Source organism: Podarcis pityusensis (assembly GCF_964106645.2).
Source record: "Podarcis pityusensis genome assembly, chromosome: 9".
Taxonomy (NCBI): domain Eukaryota; kingdom Metazoa; phylum Chordata; class Lepidosauria; order Squamata; family Lacertidae; genus Podarcis; species Podarcis pityusensis.
Window position 1 is genome coordinate 2,747,454 of NC_138034.1, and position 13,531 is coordinate 2,760,984.

At 45.0% G+C, this 13,531-nt stretch overlaps 1 protein-coding gene across 2 annotated transcripts; it reads right to left on the reverse strand.

The window, feature by feature from the left end:
- Nucleotides 1–2,163: 2,163 nt before the first annotated feature.
- On the reverse strand, nucleotides 2,164–11,216 carry C3AR1 (complement C3a receptor 1). Of its 2 annotated transcripts, none has more exons than XM_081021566.1 (2): nucleotides 9,456–11,216; nucleotides 2,164–6,458 (listed from the first exon to the last, which is right to left on the reverse strand). In XM_081021566.1, the coding sequence occupies exon 2, from the start codon at nucleotides 6,423–6,425 to the stop codon at nucleotides 5,016–5,018; it is 1,410 nt and encodes a 469-aa protein (XP_080877692.1). In that variant the 5' UTR covers nucleotides 6,426–6,458; nucleotides 9,456–11,216; the 3' UTR covers nucleotides 2,164–5,015. The 2 variants fall into 2 exon arrangements, with proteins under 2 accessions (XP_080877692.1, XP_080877691.1); XM_081021565.1 differs by having other exon boundaries at nucleotides 2,164–6,428; nucleotides 9,456–11,215.
- Nucleotides 11,217–13,531: the final 2,315 nt, after the last annotated feature.

The following is a 13,531-nucleotide window of genomic DNA, read 5'->3' on the forward strand; positions in this document are numbered from 1 at the left end:
TCCCTTTGGTGCCCCTGTTTTAATTTGTCTGTGGCAACTCGTAAGGTGCAACTCACATCATTGGGCTGGAATTTGGACAAAGGAAATACAGCCTTGTTCTTACTGAAACAAAGCCTGTCATTTTACATATGCTTGATTCCAGTTTATTCCTTACATTTGTACCACCTCATGTTACAACCAGAGCCCAAAGCCATCCCTTCGTGCAGAGTAGTGTCTATACAGTGAATTTTGCAGGAGCACAGAAAGTGCAGAATTCAATGTTTTGAGAAACACTGCTTCCTTTTTCTTTTAAAAAAAATGCTTTGTCCGTTATGATTTTAAAGATATTATTGAAATTGGGGGCTGAAATCCTAGAATCCAGGAAGGTGGTTGAAAATAGTTTATTTCACTAGGGATGTGGCTTGAGTGCCCTTGCATTGCTCCTTCTCATTATTAGTAAAAGCAGAATAAATTATACAGAATAATACAATACAATACAAAACAATAATCTTTATTGTCATTGTCCCATACAGAACAACGAAATTGAAAGAATCTACATCAGACATTCAAAAACCAACAATCCTGCTATCCCAGCCTGGTTAGCCCCCTAAAAACTCTGATACCCCATAATTAAATACAGTATACTCCCATAGAGACTACTTTACACTGCGTTTAAAACCAAAATCGCATTTGGATAGAAACTTTCTCAGGCGGCTAGTCCTAGTCTTTATAACCCTGTACCTTCTTCCAAATTGTGGAATAAATTATGTAAACAGAGATAAATTACAAACCTAGACAGAGCTCCATGAGAGCAGATGAAGTTTAACTTTCATCTGTTCCGGCATCTTGATTTCCACAGTGGCCAACTAGATTACTCAGGGAAGCCCATAGGCAGGGCATGAAGGCGGCAGCTCTCTCTTGCTCATCCTCAGAGGCATGCCGGCTCTGGTCATGGAGTTTCTATACAGACATCATGACTAGTGGTCATTGATAGAATTATTCTCCCATGAATTTGTCCAGCCCCCTTTGAAAGCCATCTAAGCGGACAGCCATTAGCAGTAAATTCCATAAACTGATTATGCATTGGGTAAAGAAGTACTTTACATTGTCCTCAATTATTTCCTTCAGTTTAATTGGATGGCCCTGATTTTTAGTACCGGTAACTCACAACATACACACGTTTCACTTGTGCACATTCAGCTTTACACACTTGGCTATATATATATATATATATATATATGGAGAAAAAAGACTTTGGCAATTCCACTCACTGTTGAACCCAATGTGTTTTGACTATACAGTCGTACCTTGGAAGTCGAATGGAATCTGTTCCGGAAGTCCGTTCGATTTCCAAAATGTTCAAAAACCAAAGCGCAGCTTCTGATTGGCTGCAGGAAGCTCCTGCAGCCAATCAAAAGCCACGGAAGCCCTGTTGGATGTTTAGCTTCCAAAAATAGTTTGCAAACCGTTCAGGAGCCAAAACGTTTGGGAACTAAGCTGCTCAACTTTCAAGACACGGCTGTACATGATTTTGGCCTTACCCCCTGGTGAGTTAAGAGTCGTCTGTATTATCATAAAGGATTACATACTTTTATAAATATTTATTATGGATCAATGTTCTAGGACATAGAATTAGGACCTTATTAGTCCAGAAGTTTGGTTTTTTTTAATAATGTAATTAACACCGCCTTGGCTAGGTGCAACAGATCTTAATTGCAGTGTGGAAACAGCCCTACCAAGATATTTTAAAACTGAGTTGAATCACTGGTACTTAAGTTTGTTTGTTGTTTTTGATATTTGTATCCTACCCTTCTTCTAAGGAGCTCAGGCAACATATTTGGGCTAACCCTGTTTTCTTTTCACACATTTCTGTGTGAGGTTCAGAGAGTGAGGTGCCCAGGGTCATGGCTGAATAATCCAACACTAACAGTATTCATTGCACCACAATAAATTTCAGTAGAGGAAATTTTGTTGGGTGAGTTGATGTAAGAGCCAATCAGCAGTCAGGAGTTCTAGAAGCCATCAGTGCAGGAATCTAATTTTTCCCTTAAATCTTCAACTTCACAGCTCAAAGACCTTCAGGTCCAGTGCTGCAGGAAACTTTTAGATTAGTCAGTGATGGGTGCTTCCTTGTTTCAAAGGAGTGCTGGAGTGTGATCCAAAATAAAAGTCATGAGTGGAGACTTCTTTTTTTGGCACATTATTTTTGCTGAGCTATGCTATTTATTGAGCAACTTGGACTTTCAAAAGGGAACTGGTCTTTTGAGCATAGTTGAGAAAGGCTGGGTGCAGTGATTGGGTGGAGCATGATGCACATATGGAAGTCAGCTGACTTCCTTGCTGATTCGAGTTTAGAAACAGACAATTTGAGCCCAAAGGGCTTTTCATCAGACCTGCAGCATTCAAAGGGAATCATGTTTTGCACTTAGCTACTTTCTCCAGGACACGAGCAAAGGCTTCTTTAGCCCCCTTTTCTTCAACATGCATACCAACAGGCTTTCTTCAAACCTTTCCTTTTAGGTATATCTGCTGCATACAGGTGGGCGTGGTGTACACACACAACAAATGAGGTGGTAATGATTAGATTGCATCATTTTAGAACGGCCAGGTGAGGGAGCGCCATTTTTGTATGTTTCCCTATGTTACTTTTCCTTGCAAGGAGAAAACTGCTGGAGAGTGGGTTGAGCTAGAACCTTTTTTTCATGTTTCTTTTTACTTGAGCAGAGAATGTATTTTTCAAATGCAGGGAAGCATCCAGAAATGCATGTCCTACAGTGGCATAGACCATTTTCTTGACTCGTTTGTCAAGAAATGTAGATCAGGCACAGAGTTCTCTACCCCCCCCCCATCTCAAGGGGGGACACTTAACACAGGCTCTGTCAGACTTATTCCCATTATGTGAGGCCTAAGCCTCTGCCTCCAGACTGCCTCTTCTTGGTGCTGCCCCCTGTAGACAACATCACACACTTGAAGGGCCAACCACCTGGCCTGTAGACAGGCACTCCTCTGTCCCATAGCCTGGTGTCCCCCCTGTGTCACTAGACCGATGAGGTCTTGTGGGAAACATTTGGTTCCCGGTGTTCTGCGAGGGCCTGTCCCTATAGACCTCAGTGGTTCAGGAGGTTCTTATGGGGCTCCTGTGTGACAGCCTCAGGCACAGTGGTTTCTCAAGATTGAGCAGCCAGCTGAGTTCCTAGTTGGCTCCTTAGCTGGTGCATCTACAGCCCCAACTGGATCTGTCCTGCTGCTGGATTCAAAGGTTACAACAAACTTTGACCAGGCAGACCTGCTCTGAATGCCTACTCGGCCACAAAGGTCACTGGGTGACTGGGCCAGTTGCGATCTTGCAAGCTAACCTACCTCTCAGGGTTGTTAAAGGGATGCCCATGACTTTGACCTCCTTGGAGGACGGGTGGGGAAGAAATAGTAGCTTCTTGCCTATGCCCTGCCTGATGCAGAGGTGTCACTCAATTCAAGGCCATCTTTAATAGCTTGGTCACCAAGCTGCTAGGTGCAGTTTTGTATACATATAATGTGTGTATAGTTTTATGTTCTTGATTGGCGTGCAGTTTCCCTTAATTTGTCAAGGAAAGGAGAAAGTTTCTCGCCAACAAGGAATCATGAGGTTGCTCTGTTGGCTGCTGTCAAATGCTTTCAAGAGAAGATGGAAAGGAGACCACTTCCTCCTACCTCTACCTGTGGATGGAAAAGAAAAACAACCTCCCATCCCATAGAGAGAGAGAGAAGACTAAGAGCAACGCAGCGTCCTAGTCTTGATTGGGTTTTCTGATCTGGCTTTTGGTGTAAACTGCCTGTAAGGGTTCTGCTATTGAGATGCCTAGAGACTGATAGAGCCAGGCTGCTTCCTGGGTGCTCGGGCTCTCTGTCACCCTAGTTGGTTTCTCTCACACTCCCCACCCCCCACCCCCCGGTATGAGGTAGAAGGACTAAGCGGTTCCAAATTAAAGCCACCTAGTGTTGCTAGGAAGGGAGAGCAACCATAGGATAAATGTGATGAGGGAAAAATCAAGCCTGTTTTAATTCAGAGGGTTAAAAGCAACTTATTTATTAGTACATGTGTGCAACCTACCCCAATCCAAATACGTAACAGCAAAAAACTGGGACAAAAGCAATGCATCTGCAGCTGAACAGAATAAATTGTACCCCACTTCTCTTAACTCACTCTCCCAGTGCTAGTACTAAAATGTAGGCCTTACAGTGCTTCTGGAAAGGTGCCCAGGTTGGGTGAATTTGCAGTGGGAGAGAATTCATTAACTAGGCAGCCCCTAAGGTATGCTCTGGAAATAAGCATATTTTGAATGGAGTCTCCAGTAGCCCTGAAAATGGACAGGATACTCATAGGTGATACTCAAGTCTGCAGGTACTATTTGGCTTGGTTCTGTAGGTTCTAGCCATGCCTGTTGACCAGCACCACCACTCCTTTGACCGTACCTTTTCCTTTCTGTTGAGCAGCCATTCCCACCTAAAGTTAAGGGAAGGGGCTTTCCTCCTAGATCTGCTTGCAGAACGTAGGCTCAGCCCTTGTCTACCTCTTCCCTGCTTTGCTTTTAGAAATTAAGCACTGCCTCCAGTTTTCTTTGACAGTGTTTGGTGAACGCAGACCACTTACAAAAGAAAGCTGCTGGCACTTCTTGCAAGATTTCTGTGTCACCGCTAAAGCTTATTCTGGCTTGTCATATATGGCTATGCTACTTCCTTTCATCAACAGGGAAAACAGTATATAACAAGTCAAGTAATACTGTAGGGCACATCTGCAGTGTTAGGAAATTTTTGACAAATTTGGATACCACCACCACCACACATGTTGCAAAGATAGGCAGTTGTCCCCATCTCCCTTCTGTGGTGTAACCCAGAACTTCACTTGACTCCCTCACACCGCAGCACAAAGGGGATTCACAAGGTGTGGCTGCTCTCTGTATATGCAAGAGCTCCAGATACTAATTCAAAGTGGCCACATCTGTGCCAATCAAGAACCCACAGTAGCAAGGACAGTTTATTTGCCTGGAAGCTCCATTTTAGAGGGCGGAAACATCAATATCATGGTCAACTGTAGACTTGCTTCTGTCCTGGGAGAAGGCAGTGGAGCATGTTCCTTCCTCACTGAACGCCCCTTCCAAAATCCCTTGCACTGTCTGGCGTGCTTTTTCCCTGAATTTTTTCCCCACAAACACATAAAGAAGTGGGTTGATGCAGCTGTTGGCATAGGCCAATGCTGTGGAAACATGGTTCCACAAAGCTATTGTTTCATAAAGTGCTGTGCTGGGGTTAGCCAGGAGATACAGCACCCCAATGACATGATAAGGAGCCCAACAGAGAAAGAAAGTGACTATCACAAGCAGGATCACCCGCAAAGCCTTCACACGGGACTTTGCAAATTGGTTTCTGAGCATCTTGAGGGCAATAAGGAAGTAGCAGGCAGTCATGATTCCGAAGGGGAGGAGGAAACCAAAGATGCTTCGGGTGACAGTAATGGACACAAGAACGCTTGGCAGCTCATCATAAAAAGGCATTGCCATCGAGTCATTGCTAATCAGGAGGTTGCCAGAGTAATTGCCAAAAAGAAAATAGTCGGGAAGATCGGAATAAATAACATTGGATATGGCAGTAGCTGGGTGGGAAGATTCGTGTGACACGTATTTTGGGCTGGTGACTTCCACCGTCAATGAATCTGTATCTCTATTAGTGCCAAGGGTGCTTGGTGTGCTGGAATACCAAGCCTTGCTTTTGTCTGTATTAAGAATATGGTACTCAGAATACACATCCAAAATTCCGTCTGTGAAAATATCTTCATAGTTACTTGCCACAAAGGTAGGGCGTTGACTAGAAAACTCTTCATTGCTGGGAAACAAATAATCTGGCCATCCTTCCTCATATTCCTCACCGTGCCAATTGTAGACACACCTGGCATTGCCCGATTCATCAATGGAGATTTCGCGATAGAAGAAAGCAGGAAAACACATAATGAAAGCTAGGAACCAGGTAACGCCACAGACCACAGATGCGAACCTTACTGTCCGGTGATTCTGACACCAGACAGGCTTCATCACCACAAGACACCTGTCGATGCTGATGGTGGTGAGGAGGAAGACACTGGCAAACATGTTGAAGATGATGGCAGACGGGATAATCTTGCAGAAAAACCACCCGAAAGGCCACTGCTGATGCAGCGCCAGGTGGACAATGGAGAAAGGCAGGGACAGGCAGCACACAAAGTCAGCCACGGCAAGGTGCAGAAACCAAACCGTGTTCACCGTTCGCTTCATTTTCAGAGCAACGACCCAGATTACCAAGCCATTTCCAGGGAGGCCCAGGAGAAAGGTGATGGAGAAGATGACCAGAGATCCAATAGACGCGGAATCCATATGTTGTACCGTGAAGGAGTCCTCAGATTCATAGAAACTCTCATTAGCCATGAATGGAGGCATGTTCTTTAAAAAAGAAAAGAAAGGAGGAAAAGCCTGAAAAATGCAAACAAACCGAATTTCTTAGATGCTGTTCTAAATGAGGAGAGTTGCAGCCTCAGAGATCAGGCCACAGTCAGTGGGAAATTATCCCGCACAAGCTGCTGCTGAAATGCATGGGAGCTTTGCAGGGGCTCCCTTGGGCTCTTGCGTCGCTCCCATTAATTTTATTCACACTTGTGCAGAAGAACTTCCTAGTGACTTACGCCTCCTGTTTGTTTATTAGTGGGAAGAAGTGGTGCTTAGGTGTCCCACTTCCAAGCAGCAACGTATCTGGGGCTAACCCTGCTAGGGATAGTTCATACGTTCAGCAGAGTCAAGTACAGTAGCAAGATATTGGGGGGGGGGGCTAAACTGCTTCAGGCTACAGGTGGAAGCATTTCCTTCATGCAGGAAGGTGGGAGAGAGCTCAAATATTCAACCCTTCACCTGGAGCCTAAAATCGCTCAGTCCAGGGAAAGCTTTAACGCTTGGTTTGTTGCTTGTACGCAGTGAGATTCATTTGTCAGGTAAGGTCAAAATAAGCCTCTTTTTGTGTTGCTGCACTTGATGGAAGATCAAGAAAAGTGTGCAAACTCAGATGATGTTAACACCTGGAGGATGAGAGGGTGGGACCACAAGGGGCAGGAACCCAAAACTTGTGGAAGGCCCTTGACCAACAGGTTGGTGTCCTCTTGTATAATTCATTTAATTATACCCTAAGAAGTGGGAATAGTTGTCTTCCCATTCTCCAGTAATTGGGTGGTGGGTGGAATTCTGTTCTAATTTTTTTATGGGGATGTTGTACAACTTCCATGAATCGATGGTTATCCCAAATTTTTAGTGTCTGTCACTTTCCTAACTGGGAAATATCCGGGTTTCTTTTTTCAAAGAAGTGAGTTAATTGCACCCAGTTGCAATTGTGCAGACCTAAATTTCTCGTATGTGATTTAATCCCTCCCACAAAATGGTGACGAAACCAGTGGCCACCCTGGAGATTTTTTGTGCTAAGCAATCTCAGCCTTCTTCGCTTTACCCCTTATTCCTTGTACAGGATTAAAGAACACGAGGGCTCTTCCCTGCTTCATGGGTGCAGCAAAAGACATTTTTGCCCTGTGCCATAAAATCCAAGTGGCTCCACGGCCTCTGCATGTGTGCACACAGATTAATTGAATAATACTACCTTGCCTGTTGCCAGTGGCGTAGCGTGGGTTGTCAGCACCCGGGGCAAGGCAAGTAATTTGCGCCCCCTAACCCGTGGATTTGCGCCCCCTAACCCGTGGATTTGCGCCCCCTAACCCTAACCCCCAGATGTTGCGCCCAGTGCAGCCGGCCCCCCCTGCACCCCCCACGCTACGCCACTGCCTGTTGCCACTCTTTAATGATGTCTAGAAATCGAGGCAGCCACCTTCCCATCTCAATGGGGGCCTGGCTTTCTCTATACTCTTGGAACAAACTTATCTCTACAGGATCAAGGACCTCCCTGGTCGGGCTAGTTCTGCACTGTCCTGTTCCGCTTGCTTACATGGATGCACATCGCCAGGATGAGGAGTGGGGCTGCCATTGCGTTTCCCCCAACTCGAGGGATCAGTAACCATGTCTGCATTAGTCAGAACTTTAAAGAAGCCCAGTGCAAGGGAATTGGATGCAGCGGCAGTCTCAGGAAATTACATTAGCTCCAGTGAGACAGGGGCTTCCCCTCGCCCCCAGGGTGCACTTCTAATGGTCAGTTCCCCCTGCTTGCTACGATAATCCTAGCTGTAGCTTGAAGGGCTTTTTGTTGGTTGTGGTGGTTCAGTGTATAAATCCTTTTCTATAATGACTTGAGCTTAGTTCCTTTTTTTTTCATTGCAAATGATGTGGTTCCCTTTGTTGTAGGGGAAAATTTGTGAGTGGACACCATTTTTGTCTCTTGTATATTTTTATGACGTGTGCGATGTTGCAATTACAGTATAACCAATGTGTCAGCCATACAGCAGTGGCAATTGTAGTCAGTAATAATGAAAGCCCCAACCCAAACATGATGGAATATATAAAAAAAGAATATGTACAGACCATTTGGTTGCTTATGAGTTTTGACAGTAGCACTCTTGTAACCATTTGTTATATTTATTCACAACCGTGAGGGCTCAGAACCTGGATTTCTTCAGAAATTTAAGAGTTTCCTTGTCTTACAGGTCTGGGGACTACTTTTTTTTAGCGCTATGGACCTATTAAAACTGCAATCGTTGAAGCAAGGCACATATCCATAGTCAATGATTGTGTGGTTATTAGGGCTGTGCATCCACATCCTTATTTTATTACATTTTTAGTAGGCAGACAGTATCAGACAAAATATTACAACTTCACTATAATAGTACCAAAGCACACTGTTTTAATGATTAAAAAGTGAGTTGACAAGAGTGGTCATGATTTGTAGTCCCTGATATAGCAGTTTTAGTTTCCAGAGTATGTCTCACACAATATAAGCCTGTGCCTTGTAAGTTACTGATTTTTATTAAAAACAAAGAGTCTTGTGGCACCTTAAAGGCTGACACATTTGTCTGGGCATCAACTTTCATGGACTATAGTCGGATTCCACAGATAACCATACCATGCATTTGATGAAGTGAACTGTAGTCCATGAATGCTTATACCAGCATACTTTTGTTAGTCTTTAAAGTGGCTCTTAGTCCTTGCTGGAGCAAGAACAGCAAGCACAGCTACCCCTTTGGAAACTTGATCCTTATTGGTTTTTATTAGGGGGGGGGGCATTTGGTGGCTTTTTGCTTTCCTTAGCAGCTCTCCCTTCTTCAGATTTTTCAAAAATGTGAGCAAACTCCTTCTAGATAAGATCTCTCTTATTCTGGACAGAGCTCCCCAACTATGAATAATTCACAAAAAAGGATGAATTGCTTTTCTCCCCATCCACCCCACTCAATACTTTCTATTTTCCCTCTCCAAATCCTGGCTATAAGCTTATATGTCTCATGTAGGAGCCCTCAACCCCAATCTCCTGCCCCAGCTAACGCCTACCTTTGCTGTAGGACTGGCTCCACAGTAGTTTCTGCTGCTGCAGTCTTTGGTCACCAGCTCCTTGTGTCCGACTGGGTCAAGAATAGGGGAAGAAGAAAAGGCAGCTCTGGACAGGAAGTTGCAGATTGCACTCCTAATCACTTTTACAGGGAGAACATGCTACAGTAGTTCATTTTCTTGATTGTTCTGATTAGGAGAGTCCCCACATAAGGCTGAGCAAACTTTTAAGAGCATTTTAGTTTTGTTTTTAAGGCAAAACAGCAGAGATCAATCTGGAGAAAGGGTGCCCTTCAGCCATATAGCTTAAATGGCAGAACATCAGAACTGCTTGGAATAAATGCACTGCAAAAGCCCATTTTTAAAAGAGATGAAGTTTTTTATTTAATCATTGGAAGTATTTATAAGGTGCCCTTTAAGGCCAAGCCCTCACAAAGCAATATACATAAAGATGCAATGTGTGCAACTTATAAGGATGCAGGTGCCATCTGAAAATGAAACAAAACACTTCTTTGAATCGCAGAAGCCATTTGTGCCCTCAAAGAAAGGCAGTTGAAAAGAGTTGTGCTTTCAAGTTCCTTCTAAAGGCCTAGACTGAAAGGGCAAAGTGTAGGTTAACAGAAAGGAGTTCCATTACTGGGGCCACCACCAAGAAAGCCCTGCTCTCTCTCACACTCTCTAGCCTAACCAATTTTCTCAGTAAGGAGGTACAAGAGCAGGACCTCCGTAGTGGCATATTGGCAGCATCATACAAGTAAAGGTGGCCTTTAAGTTAACCTGGGGTTTAAATAAGATAATAATTATTATTATTGGTAACCAGTTCAGCTGGTGCAAAAAATGGTGTCACATGTTCAGATGTCCTGGTTTCGTTCGCATCTGAGTAACTGAATTTTGCACTAGCTGTAGTTTCATAGGTAGCCCTACATGACAGGGCACAATAGCAGTCTTAACTTGGAAGTTCCTATCCTGTCCTAGCCACTCTAATTAGGCGCACAGCTGGTATAAAGTCTAAGATGCTAGAAGGTGTTCCTGTATAAGAGCTCAGTCCAGAGTAGCCACCGTCCCAACTGTCAAAACCTGTTTTTACCCAGCTTAAATTTCAGCTTCTTCTTCATCCATCTCAGGCACCAGGTTCATGTGGTCCACAACCTTCATGGGTGACTTAGGCAAAAAAGAGAGTAGAGCTGTCTGTCATCTGCATATTGGTGACATCGCTGCCTAAACCTCTGGTTGGCTTTGTTTAGATGCTGAAGAGCATGATGGATCATAGATAAGATGGGACCCTTATCCATGAAAAGACCATGGGATGGAATAGAAGTCACCCAGCACCACCTGAGAAAAACCAACAAGGAAGGGTTGGAGTCACTGTCATTCTGTACCACCTAGGCTGGACAGGTGGGGACATAATGGCCACCACCCTAGTCCCCAGCACACATCATCCACCAGGGTCTGTTGCAAGTCTGTTTTCACCCAAAAGCCAGGTCAGAACGTGGTTTGGAATGAATCTTAATAAGAAACCATTCATCATATTCAATAAGTAATATGAGTGATTTCCCTACTGTGTTTCAGGGAAGCTTATCAGGTACAGTGCTACCTCGGGTTAAGAACTTAATTCGTTCTGGAGGTCGGTTCTTAACCTGAAACTGTTAACCTGATGTGCCACTTTAGCTAATGGGGCCTCCCACTGCCACCATGCGATTTCTGTTCTCATCTTGAAGCAAAGTTCTTAACCCAAGGTACTATGTCTGGGTTAGCAGAGTCTGTAACCTGAGGTACCACCTGTATTCCTCCACGTGAAGGGTCAGTAATGATGGACTTAATGTAAGTCAGCGTTAGTTCTGCTTTAGTTTTGAAATGCAGAGAGATCTCTTGGGAGATAACCACAGGCTGCTTTCCACTCCCATTTAAAGAAACAAAACAGAAACCTAAGTTGCCAGTCTTAACCCTGAAATGAAGACTGGGAGGGAGTTTGGACATGTTTGTGTGCATACGGTGGGGGCAGTAAGACTCATCAGGCTTGGCCAACCTTGTCCCCTGTCCCCCAATGAAAGTGTGCATCCTAAACCATGCATCTGCAGTCCCTAATGCAGGGATGGCTAACCTGTGGGTTGGGCTACAACTCCCCTACTCCTTGACCACTGGCCACGCTGGCAAGGCTGTTGGGAGTTGGGAGTCCCGCTTCATCTGCAGGGCCACGCAGGTTCCCTGCTGCTACTGAAGAGATGCTGCCAGCCTGGCTGGCCTGTCAGGCAGGCCTTGGGTGGGTGGGGAGCAACCTGGTAGTGGTGCTAAGCATAGCTCCAGCCCATGTGCTCATGCACCGCCATCTTAATGATGCCACCCCTAGAGTCAATGTGCAAAGGTCAGGAGTGACTTAATTAAGACAGTGAGTGACACCGAGAGTCCGGGTGCACAGCTGTGTTCTGCAGTGCTGCTCAGCCATCGGTGCTGCCAGCGAAAGGGGAGGCTGCCTGTCTCAGAAAGGGGAGGGATGATTCATCAGTGATGTGGCCCATCATCTTGAACTCACACCACAATCTGAACTATGCCGCTCCTGCCCTGGACACGGGGTGTGTGTGTGTGTTGGGAATGGGCTTGCCACAATTAAGATTGCAGAACTCTTAAATTCAAGCGGGTGGCTCAAAATTCTGCTCACTGCTGCCGCTGCCGCCATTATCATGATAGGCAGAAGACCTGCCTGCAAACAAATAAGTGCCCCCCCCCGCCCAGAAAAAACTTGGAGTCCAGATTGTCCACAGAAGAAAAACCGTTGGGGGTAAAAAATTCCCTGGGGGTTCCTCCCCACTTAAATTATACTTCTAGAGAAAACTGTTATGTTGGTCACATCTGTTAAAACACAATAAAAATAGCATTTAAACTATTTGTGGCATACTTCTTGGTTATTTTTGGAGTAAGATAGAGCCAGTTTCCATACACATAGCTGAATGTTAACAGGAGTTCAAATGATATTAGCTAAAACACGAAATAATATGCAGGAAAGCTCACAGATGTGGTGTTGGTCACTACGCAATTACCCTTATCTGGAAATGAAAGGCATACACAGTATTTTATGCAATAGTTTAGTGATGCAGACAAGCCCAATCCCACCTGCCAATGACTGAAACTCAAAACCACCACTTTGGTGTGAAATATTTAATAGAAGCAATAATACTCTGTTAGAGACAGAAACTCTGGGGGTGAAACTCTCAGGTTCCTTCTGAAGTGAGGTTTTTCTGATGAAAATCCAGCCGGCAGCAAAGAAAAGGGAATCCTTCCGATTTCTAATGCTAGCTTTATATGGGGGTGGGTGGAAATAATATGATGGTGATGTAATTAAACGTTTTTAAAGAAATACTCCAGACTGCCCACGAGGGGCACGCGTGGTGGCAGGTAAGAGGTTGCGGGGCTCGGGGAGAACAATCACAGCAAGGCTTAAATCTTGAACTTCATTCTTTTCCAAGGGCAGCTCTCAGTTTCGTCTCGGGAAAACTTAAAAAACTGTGGTCCAGCCTTTCCCAATTGGGGCTTCGTTCTAAGCCGTGTCTCTCTCTGAGCCCGAAACTTGGCTGCCAGGGCGAAAGATGGCTCCCCGCGTGACTTCAGCAGCCCAACTTAATCGCCGCCGCCGAGTAGAAAGACACGGAGATAAGAAAGTAGAGAAACGCATACAAGGGACTGAAGGCAGAGCTTTTGGGTTCCTTTCGCCCTCTCCCTTGTAAAAAAAGAAAAAATAGAGAGAGGCAGATACCCAGGATTTTAACACACAATTGTGACTGAATCGCAACGCGCCCTCCCCAAAGCAAAAGGCAGCAGCAAAAAGAACCCAGGCTTATTTGGGTGGAAAAATGTGTGTGTGTTGTTGTTTTTTCAGTTGTAAAGCTTTTTTAAAAATGCCAATACAGCTTCTTATCTCAATATTGCGTGGTTTGTAAATGGTGCAATTCAGCCCCCCGGTTGCAGCGAAGACCCGCCCGCCTGAGAGGCCCCTCCGCCGCCTCCGAGCCCCGGCCGGGCGCGCCAGGGCCAGGAAACAGCGGCGGGTCTGGCGGCTCCTTGAAGGCGAAAAGGGATCCATTGCG

Coding starts and splice junctions, on each gene's coding strand:
- C3AR1 (XM_081021566.1), bottom strand. CDS start 6,425: ATGCCTCCATTCATGGCTAATGAGAGTTTCTATGAATCTGAGGACTCC.